The 15,708-nt window shown below is 32.4% G+C and overlaps 1 protein-coding gene across 2 annotated transcripts in view; it reads left to right on the top strand.

Annotated features, from left to right (window-relative positions):
* MAN2A1 (mannosidase alpha class 2A member 1) overlaps positions 1–15,708 on the top strand; it is a 181,998-nt gene that overhangs the window by 84,249 nt on the left and 82,041 nt on the right. For both annotated transcript variants that reach the window (XM_074199950.1, XM_074199951.1), the window contains exons 8-10: positions 2,010–2,187; positions 4,691–4,893; positions 8,362–8,547. In XM_074199950.1, coding sequence (XP_074056051.1) covers positions 2,010–2,187; positions 4,691–4,893; positions 8,362–8,547 — 567 coding nt within the window. The remainder of the gene's footprint in view (positions 1–2,009; positions 2,188–4,690; positions 4,894–8,361; positions 8,548–15,708) is intronic.

Raw genomic sequence — 15,708 nt, forward strand, 5'->3', positions numbered from 1 at the left:
TTTTGCAGGGTAGTGAATTCCTGGTTGTAATCCCAAGCCTTTTGCCCTCTGATAAATGGTATTCTAGGACCTCTGGTTCTTCAGTGTTGAGACTGATAGGCCTTATGTGAGTCTGATTATGTTTTCTTTGTATTTACATTGTTTTCTCTTTTGCTGCCTGCAATATTTTCTTCTTTATTTGGGGGGTTCTGGAATTTGGCTATAAAAGCCCTTGGAGTTTTTATCCTGGGATTTCTTTCTGGAGGGATTCTGTGTATTCTTTCAATGGTTGTATTGTCTTCCTGTTCTAACAGATTTTGACAGTTTTCCCTGATAATTTCCTGTGTGATGTTTTCCAGTTCTTTTCTTTTTTTGACTTTGACTTTCTGGTAGTTTGATGATTTGTGAATTCTCTCTCCTGCATCTATTTTTCAAGTTTTTTGTTTTTACTAAAAAGTACTTTAAACTTTCTTCAGTTTTTTCAACCTTTTTATTTTGTTTGATGGAATCTTGCCTCATATGATATCTTTAGGTTGGATGCAAAGAACTTATAAACTTTCAAAAAACAAAAATTCTAACTTTATCCTTTGAAAGCCATAAGGTAATAAAAATTATAATAGAGGGAACTGAAGCAAAAGATACAAATTTAAATGGAGACAGCATTGATATATGAAGAAGTGAGTAGGGAGAACTTTCCGGGTATGGGAGACAGCAAGTACAAAGCTATAAAGACTTGAGATGGAGTGTCCTGTGAGGAGCAGTAAGACAGTTTGACTTCATATGAGTGTGAGGGAGAGAAGAGGAAGGGAGGGAGAATATCTGTGTGTGGTAGTAGTAGTAATATATGATAAGGTTGGAACTAAGTTTTGTTTTGTTTTTTGGGAAATAAATTTTGAAAGACATTAAATGTCATGCAACAGAACTTTTATTTAATCTTCCAACTGATTCAGCCATTCTAGTCACCTATAAAGGAGAGAGAAAGGTGGTCAGACTTGTGCTTAAGAAACATTTACTTGGAATGAAATAAGTAAAGAATGGATTCTTAAAGATATAATTTTTAAAAAGCAGGTATTAAAAATGAATTAGTAACTACTAATTTGGACCTCAAATTATATCATAAACTAGCAGTTATCTGAACTAGTTTGTTGGTGCTAATTGGTACTAGTTTAAAAAATAGAAGAGTAGGTTAGTGAAAGAATCTAGATAAAGAAAACATTAAAACTTTGTAATCTAGTATTCATTAAACCCAAGAACATTGTGTACTTGGGGGGGTGGGCGACCTGTTTGATAAGAATTGTTTGCAAAACTGGAAGACAAAACTAGCAAAAAAGAAGTTTTAAAGCAACCCCTTAGTCCTTATGCTAAAATGAATTTTCAATTTTAAATATAAAAAGTCACATCACATAAAAGAATAAAACAAAACGAAGTAGGAACTCTTTCACAAAAATGGGATCTGATTGTAAGAAATTGAAAAGCTTATGCCTAAACAAATCAATGCAGATAGGATAAGAGAAGCTATCAATTGAGAAAATTTCTTTTTGTTTCATAGCTGTGATAAGGGAATAATATCCAGTATTGGATCATGAATTATGACAGATTTTAAAGACAAAGATAAGTAAGTATGTATGTTCCCAAGGAAGAGGAAAGCAGGAAACTAAGGTTTGATTCACAACCGAATAGTCCATTACAGAACTTTTTCTGCTGATAGGAAAAAAATAGATATTTTTTGTTTGGATGAATACAGGATGATTTTGCTAAACTGTTTTTTTCTTTCAAAAACCTTTTTTCTCCCCAAGAGTTGGAGAGATTAGATATAAGGAGAGGAGATGAACATGAAATAATAATGCATCTGTTAGATAAATCATTTAAAATATATCATTCTTATTGCAAATTTATTACCACCATTTTTGTCTCATATACACATATAAAAAGCATATAGCATTTTTCAGTATTTGTTACTTTTTTCCTTTTTTATCAAATAACTTTCTTTCAGTATTCTAAATTTTATTAAACTGATTTTGTTTTTAAAGGGCAAGGATGTTGTTAGACCAGTACAGAAAGAAGTCAAAACTTTTCCGTACGAAAGTGCTCTTGGCTCCTCTGGGAGATGATTTCCGTTATAGTGAAAGCTCAGAATGGGATCAACAGTACCAGAATTATCAGAGAATTTTTGATTATTTGAATTCTCAGCCTGAATTACATGTTAAGGTAATTTAAAAATATTTAAATACAGGTAATACGGTTAAAGATGCTCTAGTTTGCTTCACATTTTTCTTATTTTGAATTTTAGCAGATTTTGCATAAAATTGTATTTCATTGAGATGAAAATTATCACTTCTTACCTCCAGAATCAAAATATAAAGTCCTCTGTTCAACATTAAAATTCTTATTGTTCTTGTCCCTTCCTACTTTTTTCAGCCTTCTTAAATCTTACTCTCCTCCACACCCTCTATAATCCAACTACACACAGTCCTGCTCAAATAAGAAAGGCATCTCCTTGGTTATGATGTTGAATTACAATAATACAAATGAACATTATCTATATTGTATTGTAATTGCTTTACATTTCCTAATTACATTTCAGTCTAGTTTGGCTGAAAGAAATTATGAGAGTTTGACACCTTTGAACTACCGTGAGTAGGACATTTCTGAACTATGCAAGCTTAATTTGTACTTTCTTCAAACATGGCCCTCAATTTTCTCTCCTTGGCCTCATGTTGGAAATACTCTGACACCCCATTACTGCTCCTCTGTCCTTTAGTTTTCTCTGACTTGTTTAAGATTAGATTTAAAAGATGGGAATCTTCTTTAGGAGGCCTAAGCCTTTCCCCTTTCATATTCCCCTTTACTTTGTATTTCTTACATTACCTAACTTCTTCACATGCTGTCTGTCTCCCAGGAAAAATATGCTCCTTAAGGGAAGGAATTTTTTTTACCCCATTTCTAATGCTTAGCACAATGCCTGGCACACTTTATAAGACATGTTGAACACTAACTCACTTTATTTTATAAACTTTGAGGTTTGAATTTTTTTCTTAAAGAAGGGAAAATTTATTTTTAATGGTCTCATTTTCTCTTGGAATATTTTTCCCTCCATATGATTGAGTCCTTTGTTGGGGATAGATGACCTTAAACAAAGCATTTGGAGGATATTCATTCCATTTAACCATTAATTATGTGTAGTATATCTACATAATATTAGAGCTTGAAGAGACATTTGATATCTTAGTATTCATCACTTTCATTTTACGCAGAAGAAAAAGAAAGGCGAGGTTGACTTTATTTCTGCTAATATCATTCCATATGCAAATAGTCACTAGGCTCTCACATTCTGTGTAGCCTAATGATTCCTGTTTAACCTTATTGGCATCTTTACTTCAGGCTCAGTATTTATTAAGCTCAGCACTTTTCTTATTGTTGTTGTGCTAAAAATCTTTATATTTGCATATGCCATATGTTTCAGGCTTTTCCCACTCAGAAGTGTGACCTCTGCTTTATCAAAGGAAAATATTATGTGAATAGATAGAAATTGATTCTCATGACATTCTTGACTTGCTTACATTTTTACGGTTATGGTATTTCTTTACATATCAAATGGAAGTTCTGAACTTCGAAGATGCTGATTTCTTCCAAGTTCTTGAAACTTACTCTTGGCTTAGGAGAAAAATAAAGAGATAGCTCTTTAGTTTTGTTTTCTGGAACTTTGTGGTTCAAACAGTTATCATGCCCAGGTATAAAAAAAAATGAACCGAAGAAAAATATAATTTTTTTATATCTATATCTATTCACATACACTATATGCAAAAATTATGAGATAAAGAAATGGATAGTTTATATATAGACATAATATGTTAAATGGTTAGCAGGAATTCCTAAATCTTGCTCTATCAATGAACTTAATTTTGTTTTTTGGAAAAAATTTTTTGTTAATTTAGTATAATCACTTTCTCTTATAATTTTATGTATTTTACTTAATTTAATACTATTATTGTGAGAAGGGGTCTTTGTCATTACAAAGTTTAGGAAGCCCTGATTTAGAGAGTGCCTATAGAAATATTTTTTACATTGCGTATTTTTAATTTATTTGTATAGGACTGTCTGATGCAAACTTATATTGTAACATGCAAATGCTTTACAAAAATTTAAACAGTTTTACTCCCTAGTTTAGGTTACTTCAAATGGCTAACAGGATCATATTTTTTCTGTTTACATTTTTTGCTACTATGCCGCTCTCATGAACAGATTGTAGTTTCTAAATAACCTTTTTTGGACTTATTGCCCTTTATATTACTGAAACCTGTTTCTCAAAGTTATTTTTTAAACTTGTAGAATATTGTGCTTTCTGTTCCAAATATTACTTGTTTCTGTCATCTTTTTTCTAAATCGATTTACAAAATCCTGTGTTCTGGGTTTCCCACTTGTCACTTTCACGGAAAAATTAAGAACTTAACATTTAGAACTTGTTAGCTTTTGATTTTATTCTTTTCACAACAGTTTGTTCTTGTGTTCAAGCTAGATGCCTATGAGATCTACTTTGGTAATTTAAGATTTGTATTTGCCAAATTTTATTAAAATGCCCCTGGTCATCTGAAGTATGTATTAAAGTAGCATTTTCACTTCAATCACTTATTGAAAATTTTATTCCTACTTTAAAATTCCTGAATTATTCATTGGAAGAGAATAATTTTTATATTACTTTTCTTTTAAACAGATTGAATTTGGTACTTTATCAGATTATTTTGATGCCTTGCATAAAGTAGACACACAACAGAAAAAAAGTACTCAGTCATTATTTCCTGTTCTGAGTGGAGATTTCTTCACATATGCTGACAGAGATGATCATTATTGGAGTGGATATTTTACATCAAGACCCTTTTATAAGCGAATGGATAGAATAATGGAGTCTCACTTAAGGTATGTATAACAGTTTCAAAGTACATTACATATAGAGCCATAATTTTATTTAAAAAAAACTCAGATAAATGAACTAATTGGAGATCCTAAAGTTTATTCTTGGATTCCCTTCCTGCTTCCTTGCCCCACATCATACTCATTGTGTATCAACTAAAGTCCTATTTTTATATGGAGGTTACCTATCCAATATCCATAGATGCCCAAAATATAAAGAAGAACCTCAAAACAAGCAACCAAATTGAAGCAAAAAGCCTACCTATTAAAGAGGTAATACTTTTACTCCTAAAACAAATGGCTCCTTGGATTCCAGTGAAATCCTATTTTAGTTGATATAGAGTGTAATAAGAGTTTAATTGAATAGTTTCATAATCAGAGAATCTCAGAGTTGTCTGGGCCTTCTGAAAACTTAGAATTCAATTCAAACAGCTTGTATTTTATACCTTTTTTAAATTAATTTATTTTTGAATTTTACAATTTTTCATCTGATCTCACTCCCCCCACACACAGAGAAGGCAGTCTGATAATCTTTACATTGTTTCCATGCTATACATTGATCTAAATTGAATGTGTTGAGAGAGAAATCATATCCTTAAGGGAAAAAAATAAAATATAAGAGATAGCAAAATTACCTAATAAGAATAACTTTTTAAAAAAATTAAAAGTAATAGTCTTTGGTCTTTTTTTCAAATTCCACAATTCTTCCTGTGGATACAGATGATACCCCCAAATTTTCCCTGATTGTTGCAGTGATGGAGTGAGCAAGTTCATTAAGATTGATCATCAACCTCATGTTGCTGTTAGGGTGTACAGTTTTCTTCTGGTTCTGCTCATCTTGCTCAGCATTAGTTTATACAGTTCCTTCCAGTTTCCCCGAATTCCCATCCCTCCTTATTTCTAATAGAAAATAGTGTTCCATCACATACATAAACCACAGTTTATTAAGCCATTCCCCAATTGATAGGCATCCCCTTGATTTCTAGTTCTTTGCCACCACAAACAGAGCTGCTATGAATATTTTTGTACAAGTGATGTTTTTACCCTTTTGCATGATCTCTTCAGGGTATAGACCCAGTAGTGGTATAGCTGGATCAAAGAGTATGCACATTTTTATTGCCCTTTGGGTGTAATTCCAAATAGCTCTCCAGAAAGGTTGGATGAGTTCACAGCTCCACCAACAATGCATTAGTGTCTCAGATTTCCCACATCCCTTCCAACAATGATTATTATCCTTCCTGGTCATATTGGTCAATCTGGGAGGTGTGAGGTGGTACCTCAGAGATGCTTTAATTTTCATTTCTTTAATAAGTAATGATTTAGAGCAATTTTTCAAATGACTGGATTGATAAGCAAACATCTTAAAGGGGATAGGATAACAGGCATATGGATATATGAATAAATTTCAGTTGATAGCTGACTTTAAATGAGGAACCTGAAAAAAAGTTATCAGAAGAAAACACTAACAACTGGAAAAAATTTATGATAAAGCTTTGACATTACAGGGGTTCGTATTCATCGTTATAAATATTTACAATGGAGAAAAAGCTAAATGTGTATAGATTTTCAAACAAAATAATGAAATATTAAATAGAATATTAAATTCAGTTTCTTGTGAACAGCCCCAACCCTTGACAATTCGAGATTAGTGATACTGGTTTATCATATAACTTTATGTTTTTATAATTATGTTATTAATGTTATCTCTTATACCTTTATAAATTTTCACATATTATTAAAAGAGAATATTTCTTTGTCATTTTGGTTTTAAGTGATATAAAAGCCTCAGATGATATACATTTTAGATGAATAAACCTTTTTTACCATCATTTTTTGAATGAAAAATCTTTTGGAAAAACCTAAAAATCATTGTAAAATTCAATCATAATCGTTTTTTCTGACCTTTGATTTCATAAATTTGGAAAGTATCTGGTGGATAATTCTCTCTTTTAGATTCTGATGATTCATAGCTTCAGAGTTTATAAGTTAAAAATTAGCTATGCCCTTTTAAATCCCTTAATCTCCGTAGGTCTGCCTTTTCATATGAAAAGGCAGACCTACGGAGATTAAGTGATTTTGCCAAGATCAGAAATAAGGATATTTGGAAGAGATATGCACTTATGCTTTAGATGCATTGAGTTTGAGATGTTTATGCGACTTTTAGTTTTAAATGCCTAGGTGCCATTTGGTGATACAGGAGACGTTAGATCAGTTATAGATCTAAGGGTTATCTTGAAGAAATGATAACAACTTTGGGGGGGACCCAAAACAAATACTCTCCTTATACCTCCCCCACTTCTCTGTAGCATCTTGGAGGTCAGCCTGACCTCGGCTATAAACTTTTTGATTAAACAATTTTCCAGCCTCATTTGTGGCATGGAGTTTCACAGTTTCATACATAACATTTTTTCTGTTCTGTCAATTTGGAAATGATCATTTTCTTAAAGTTAAGAATAAAAATTTTTAAGGAGGTAGATTGGTGGTACAGTGGATAGCACTGGCCCTGGAGTCAGGAGGATCTGAGTTCAAATCTAACCTCAGACACTTAATAATTACCCAGCTGTGTGACCCTTAGTCATTTTGAGTCTTTTTAACCCCATTGCCTTGCAAAAACTAAAAAAAATTAATATTTTTTAAAGGGAAGAATGAATTCTAGATAAAAGGGGAACCAACAATATCAAATTTTGAGAAAAATCAGTGGTATGACTTTAGTCGTGAAGTAATGTGAAATAAAAATAGAAAAGTAAATGAAAACTAGAATGCTAGATGGTAAATAGCTCAAAAATTCTGACATGATTTTATTCTAGAGATCTTAGGAATCTACTGAAGAGCATGGGAGAGAAATGGTCAGGTCCCTTTCTTAAGAAAATATTCATATTTTTTCTCCCCTTTCCCTTCATCTCCTCCCCTCTCATTTTGTAACTGGCAGGTTTAGAATGAGACTTCTCAATATAAATTTGCAGCAACCAGATGGCAAATCAAGGGTAGAAAGAAGGAGAGAAATTTTATCTAGATATATAGATTTAAGTGTCATCTGCATAAAGATAATTTAAATCTATTGTAGTGAATGAGAGCAACAGGGAAGAAAAATATAGAGGAAAAAAGACGTAAATCACTAGGAATCTCATGTCATCAGGTTTCTGTATTGAAGCATTAATCTGATAGTTTAGATTTTTTTTCTAATGAAGTCATAGAATCATAGAATTATGAAATTTAAAGCTGAAGGGGATTTGTAGAGATTAATTTAACCCTTTCATTTATATAGGAAGGGAAATTATGGTCAGAGAGATAAAATGATTTGTTCAAGGAAACATAAATCCTTAATGCCAAGACAAAATTTGAAACTAGACCCTCTAATTCTAAATCCAGTTCTTTCTACTGTACCTTAGTGCTTTATTTTATAAATCTTTGTAAAATACAAATATTTTTTACCATTTCCTAATATGCTTTGTGTTGATATTTTGGTACTATTAGGACTGCTGAGATTCTTTATTCATTTGCTCGAATACAAGCGCAGAAATATAAGAAGACTAGTTCTTTCCCTTCATCAACATATTATCAGTTACTGACAGAAGCCAGAAGGAATCTTGGACTTTTTCAGCATCATGATGCTATTACAGGAACTGCTAAAGATTGGGTGGTTGTGGATTATGGCACCAGGTAATGTAATTTTTTTAAACATTATTTTTTCCTTTTTATATAGATTTTAAGATTAGTTTTAGTTTTTTGTTTTGGTTTTAAAAACTATTTTGTGTGTGTGTGTGTGTGTGTGTGTGTGTGTTAAGTTGAATTGACAGTATTGCCCTAAATGATATTTTTTTCAAAACCCATTACTATATGCAAAGCCTTTCTTATGAAACATAGTGACAAGTCCTGCTATCAACCACTTCTGAATTCAATACTTTGCCAGAAACTTTTGTTATAAAAACAGGTCATATAAATGGGAATGATGTTATTGCAGAGGAAGCTCAAATAATTTCTGACTAAAGAGTTATGAAATAAATAATCTGTAAATAATGTATATAAAAGCAAATATTAAGGGAAGTGCCTGTGGTTGATCAACTAGTGGAATTTTTCCATTGTTGATGCCATATTGAAAGACATTTTGATGAAATAAAGTATATGCAGAGACAGTGATCAATATGGTAAAAGATATATTAAATAAGGAAAAATTAAAGGAAATAAAATTTTTAGCCTTGAAAAAAAGACATTTTAGCTTGAGAATTGAGATGTAATAGTTTTCTTCAGCCGTTTCTTATCATCATACAGTTAGTTACATGGAATCTTAGAGGTCATTGTAGTCCAACCCGTTAACAGATTAGGAATTTGAGGTCCAAGGTTATAAAGCAATAAATATTAGACATTGGACTTCAGCATCTCTAACTCTAAATTGAGTGCTTTTTTTCTATTATAATCTGCTTCCTCTCTATGAGAGACTGTCATCTTGAAAAAATAGTAGATTTTATTTCTATATAACTTGAAACAAATGAAATTGGAGCTAACTTATAAGGGAAGAGATTGTAGCTGAATATATGATAAACTTTTCAAAGGACTTTTCAAAAAGTTAAGTGGTCTGCCTTAAGAGGTTCTGAGCTTCCCAATTTATTTGAAGTCTGCAAGGATAAACAATTATCAGACTTTGGGAGGAAATTTGAACTACTTATTCTGTAAGTTATTCTGAAAGGTCCCTTTTTACTTTTTTTTTTGGTTTTTGCAGGGCATTGGGATAAAGTGACTTGCCCAAGGTCACACAGCTAGGTAATTAAGTGTCTGAGGCTGATTTTGAACTGAAGTCCTCCTGACTATAGGGCTGATACTCTATCCACTGTGCCACCTAGCCCCCCCCTTTAACTTTTAAGCATCTTTGATGGTATATCACTACTAATAATTAAAAAATGGTAAAATTATGTAAATATATGCACTGATAATATATCCCATTTTATATGCATTAAGCATATGAAACTTCACCTTTTTATCAAAATTTAACAAAATCACTATTTTAACCATAACAAATGGTAATTAAAAATTTAATTCACTTGTTTGACTTCACATTTAGAAGGGCTTTTGACTAATTTAGATTACCATGATCTCTTAAAAACAAGTCTTTTCTGTTGGAAATTCTACAATTTTAAGTAATAACATCACAAAAACAGAAAGAATGGGGGAAAGGAGCCATGAATCTGACATATTCAATATTTTTGAAGTTTCTTTTCCATATACATAGTACCAGGTGGAAAATTGTTGTTTTTTTAACCCTTTCTCCATTTCCCCCCTTGCAATTTCAATTTTTAAAATTCTTTATTCCTGCTCTCTTTATATATCTACCACTGTCTACTAATCCACCTCCTCCTATGTTCAAACATTTTCTAATAGCAAATACTTGTAGACAAGCAAAACAAATCAAGATATTTGCCTTGATGATGTGTAGTCCATTACTCCTCTGCTAGCTTGTAGAAGATAGGTTTTTATCATCAGCCAAAAAGATATACCTATTTTGAAGGGAAATCTAATAACAATGAAACATTTTGATGAAGTGTTTTAATTAGTATAGTGATGTGATGGTGAAAATTGCATAAGGTGCTTGTTGCAAAATAATGGTGCATAATCAATCAGTATGTCCAGATGACTGGAACGAAATAATGGTTCATATTGCCATAATATCTGTTCACATCATTCTCTCTTCTCTAATTGTGACATAGAGATATGCTCAATATAGTAAACATTTGGCAGACCATATTGATCTAGGAAAGCTTTTAGTATAAGTTAAATGGTGAGGGCTTCATTTAAAGACCAGCATTACTAAATATAAAGTGGCTAATTATTGAAGTGTGGCTACCAGGTAACTTTTTTTTTCTGTGAAGAAATGTTTGTATAGATATGATAGAGTTGTCTTTCCCAGATGTAGAGAGTAGCTGGTAAAATTAATTACTTTTTGTTATTCATATTTAGAGAAATAAGTTTAGATCTGGGATTTTACTTTTAGAGTTTCTTTTATATCCCTTATTTTGCAAATGAGAAAAACTGAGTTCCAGAAAGGTTAAATGACCTGCCTTGTAACTAAGGGTTACAAAGGTAAGTGACTGTCAGAATTTAAAACCAGATCCTCTTTGATTCCATACCTACTTTCTCTCTGAACTTTTAAAAAAAATTTTTTTAATTTTATTTTTTTCTCTCTGATCTTTTTAAGAATTTTTTAATTTAAGTAGTATAAGCTAATAATTATTGCCATTTTAAACTTGAGGAAACACACTTAGATATGTTGGGTTTTTCCAAATCCATGATAGAACCAGGGCTTGAAACAGGCCCAGTGATTTTTTTCTTTTGTATTATGATACTACTACCCCCAAACTTATATTTAAATGAATATCTTTTCTTTCTTGAAATAATGAAGTGTTGAGCAATTTAGGATCTTCTTGTTCAGGAATTTTAAAAGGAAGAATTTTTTCCAAGTATACTTAGTAAATAAATCATTTTTTTTCATCTTAGCAAGCTAATGCTCTAAAAAGCAATGTTAGTTGGATTGTCTTTTCCAATCCAAGAGATAGTACTCCTCCTTTATTGTAAGGTCTTAAAGCAGCCAACTGACTGCAACAGTAAATGAAACTCCAAAGTGTGGCCAGAGCCAGATTAAAATGAAATTGGGAAATGTTTAACAAATATTTAATAAATAAATAAAAATAATAATGTTAATTTGTGGTTTTTCAAGTTAATGTGCAACAATGTTAAAACATGTTATATTAGAGCCTATCTAGAGCCCTTCTAGGCTTCTAAGCAAGAGAATTACACAGTTTATATGAAAATAAGATGTTATGGAAAGATTGAAGTGGAGAAGAGTTGGAGGCATGAGCTGAAGATGAACCAACCCAGGAGTCATTGTAGAATTGTGATGAGGCAGGCCAAGGGACAGACCTAATGAGTTTTATTTTGGAAATGCTTTCATATTAGAGAAAATATGGTGGAAAAGGCAGCATGGTATATAAAGGGGGAAAAATCATCCAGCAGCATCAAAAGATATTGAGCTAAATTTCCCACTTCTTTATTCTAGCTGATTAATGTAGAATAAATCACTTAATCTCTAGAATTATAGAATGCTAGTCTTTAAAAGTCATTCACTTCAGTCTCTTGATTTTACACATAAAAACATTGAGACCTTGAGAACTGACATTGTTACTGGCAGTCCCAGGATAATGAGACAGATCTTTGGTTTTATAGTCAGTCTTCCATATATTATACTCCTCAAGTCTTAAAATTCTATAATAGAAATGAAATAAGGCTAATTTAGGTTAGATTATATAATTATTAGGTTAATTTATAACCATGAAATTTTCGTGTAAATTTGATTTAGTTGTGGCATTAATAGTTTACATTGTTTTAAAGACTAAAGCTGTTAAACAGCAGAGATTTCTATGCTCTTTTTAAAATAAACTCTACTTTTTTCACTGGACAAAAAATTGTACCTTTCAATAAGAATAAATATCTATGTAATTTATACATTTTTGGATTTTTTTTTAAAATTCAAGTAAATGTCTTTTATTAAATATTTTGTTGTTCTTTAAAAAATTTTTTAATATCAAAATGAAAAAAAAAACTTGCACTTAAAACTCCAAAATCTCTCATATATAACTTGCTTTGTAAGTTGTGTATATTAAGCATATGATGAAACTGCACCTGTATTTTATCAAAATTTGCCAAAACCACTATTTCAACTATGACAAATACTGATTTAATTCACATATTTGATTTTTTTCTTGAAAATTCACAAAGCTTTTTTTGTAACAGAAAAGAAGAATTTAAAATTTACAGCAATCTTAGGAAACTTGTTTTGAACATAATTAAGTTGATCAAGGAAAGTCTTCAGACTAGTTCACTTAACCCTGGAATCCAGGGCTATCTGCAGTCATCCTGATTCCTATCCAGGCCCTGAACTCTGATGACTGGAGGAGAAAGTGAAACTGATGACTTAGCACTGCATCCTCTCACTTAAAGCCAACTCATGTGCTTGTCATGGCATCACCTCCCTGATGTCATGGTCTATTTTGAGAAAAGGACAAACATTACATCATCATTTAAAGTAAGGATGTATGTATGTTGGGCCCAAGAAGTGTTAGCAGGGAGTTTCCAGGGCTTCCAGTTTTCTCAAATCTGATTTTCTTTTGCATTAGGGTGGGTTTATATCAAAGTGAGATTGCCTTAGAAGAATTTGCCCTACAGCTGCACCATTTTGCATTTCAAAGCCTTTCATTTTAAAGGAGCCTGTAGAACTGGAAAAAGAATTTAACCTTTAGTTCTTAAAAAAGAAACTGGAAATAACTTAGACTCAGTAAACTAAGATTCAACTTCCTTTTCTCTAGTTGTCAGAATTTAGCTTAGAAAAAGAATGCTAACTTAATCCTGATTATTTTATTACTACAAAACTTCATGCCTTTCTCTAAATTATTTACTCCTAAATGACAAAATTTTAGCAGTCTATCTGTTCACTAAATTTGTAGGTAACCTAGCTGGTTAGGCTAACTTTTCCTAAAGAAAAGTTTAAAGGTTATGACATATATTATAAATTTAACTCATTTAATTAAGAAATGACACCTTTATTAGAGAAAATTATTATAGTGTTTCCCTCCCTTCTAATCTGAGCTGCATTGGTTTTATTTGTGGAAAACTTTTTCATTTATTAATTAGAATTATCCATTTTACTCTCTGTAATGCTCCCTCTTCTCTTGTTTCGTCATAAATCCTTCCCTTATTCAGAGCTGACTAGTAAACGATTTCATGCTCCTGCAATTTACTTAAAATATTACCCTTTATGTCTAAATCATGTCATGTAATGTATGCCATCCACTTTTGATTTTGAGTGCCTTCATCCCATTCACATTCAGTTATGTATATTGGGTATTTTCCTTATCCTGTTGTTGCTGACAGAATTGACCAGGCCAGCTGGCCAGAGTTCTGCAGGAGACTGGAAGGTAAAAGGGACCAGCCCTCCCTCTGATCTCCTTAAATTATCTCCCAGAATCTAAGAGAAGAGGTGTTGACCTGAAATGACCCAAGTACCTCATTATAGATTTTGCCTCTTGGGGAAGGGTCTCTTTTGGGTAGTCTTCCAGGGTCTGTGCTCCCTGGCTGCCCCACCAGAAAAAACCACAATGTAATCCAAATCCTTTTGAAGGTCAGGCCCTCTGGTGTGAAAGGATGAAGGAAGATTCCCTTTACAATGCAAACAAAAGATTTACAAAGTTTGTCTCCAACTGATTTCATCACTCCCATTCCCAGGTTTCTCTGGATCACTACTTCTCCCAAATCCCTTTCTCTCTCTCTCTCTCTCTCTCTCTCTCTCTCTCTCTCTCTCTCTCTCTCTCGTCTGTCTGTCTCATTTGTGTCTGTCTGTCTGTCTCTCATGTCTGTATGTCTTTCTCTCTCATGCCTGTCTGTCTGTCCGTCTCTCTCTCATGTCCGTCTCACTGTCATGTCCATCTCTCTCTCTCTCTCTCTCTCTCCTGTCTGTCTGCCTCTCTCTCATGTCTGTCTGTCTGTCTATCTCATTTGTGTCTGTCTGTCTGTCTCTCATGTCTGTATGTCTTTCTGTCTGTCTTTCTCTCTCATGCCTGTCTGTCTGTCCGTCTCTCTCTCATGTCCATCTCACTGTCATGTCCGTCTCTCTCTCTCTCTCTCTCTCTCTCTCTCTCTCTCTCTCTCTCTCTCTCTCTCTCTCCTTCTACACCCGTCCAAAACTGTTTTTTGCTTTTGACCAATACCTCTCCTAATCCACCTTCCAACCAGTTCCTGTTATTCTTTCTTTCAACTAGTTCTGGTAAATAAAGTTCAATTTTTGCCACCCACTAACTCTACCCAATTTTTGTTTCCAACTTTTAAAAGCTTTTTTGCCTGTTTGTGAAAAAAATAATCCCATTTGATCTCTCCTTTTCCCATGTATTCTTCTTTCTTTGCCTGTTTGTGAAAAAAATAATCCCATTTGATCTCTCCTTTTCCCATGTATTCTTCTTTCTTATCCTTTAATTTTATTTTTTTAGATGTCATCTATCCTAGTCAGTTTACCCCAATTCTATGATTAAAGTTCTTCAGAATTAAAAGTATCATCTTCCCATTTAGGAATACAAATAGTTTTAGCTTTATTGAATCCCTTATGATTTATCTTTCTTTCACAGTCATGTATTTCATTAAATATCCACTATTTTTCACCTGATTGATTATACTTAGTTTGCTGGGTAGGTGGTTCTTGGCTATAATTGTTGTTTTTGAACCTTTTCCCCCCCTGTTTTAGTTAATTTTACTTTTTTAAAAAAAGTTCTCTTCAATAAAATTTTCTTCATCTTTTTCCAAGTGAGCAATTCTGCTTTTTAAGGAGCTCTTTTCTTCAATTAATTTTTTGTGTCTCTTTTGCCATTTGATTTATTCTATTTTTTAAGTTGTCATTTTCCTAACTTTTTATTTGGAGGGGGGGGATAATCTGCTTTACCAGATGTTTACCCATTTTCATGATTTTCTTTTATCGTTGTCATTTCTTTTCTCATTTTTTCCCCCCTCTACTCTCTTGATTTTGATACTCCTTTTTGAGCTTTTCCAGGTATTCTCTTTGGGCTAAGACTAATTTACATTTTAATTTGCTGTTTTGGCATTATTGTCTTATTTTTATCTTCTCTATCACTGGTAACTTTCTATGGTCAGACCCCTTTTTGTTGTTTACTTATTTGTTGTTACTTATTTCTTGACTTTTAACTTTATGTTGAAGTTAGGCTCTGTTCCTGGGGTGAAGGGGGAACTGTCCTAAGCGGCAGTTCTTTTTGTCCTGTTGTTTTCAGAGTTAAT

Source organism: Macrotis lagotis, chromosome X (genome assembly GCF_037893015.1).
Source record: "Macrotis lagotis isolate mMagLag1 chromosome X, bilby.v1.9.chrom.fasta, whole genome shotgun sequence".
NCBI classification, from domain to species: domain Eukaryota; kingdom Metazoa; phylum Chordata; class Mammalia; order Peramelemorphia; family Peramelidae; genus Macrotis; species Macrotis lagotis.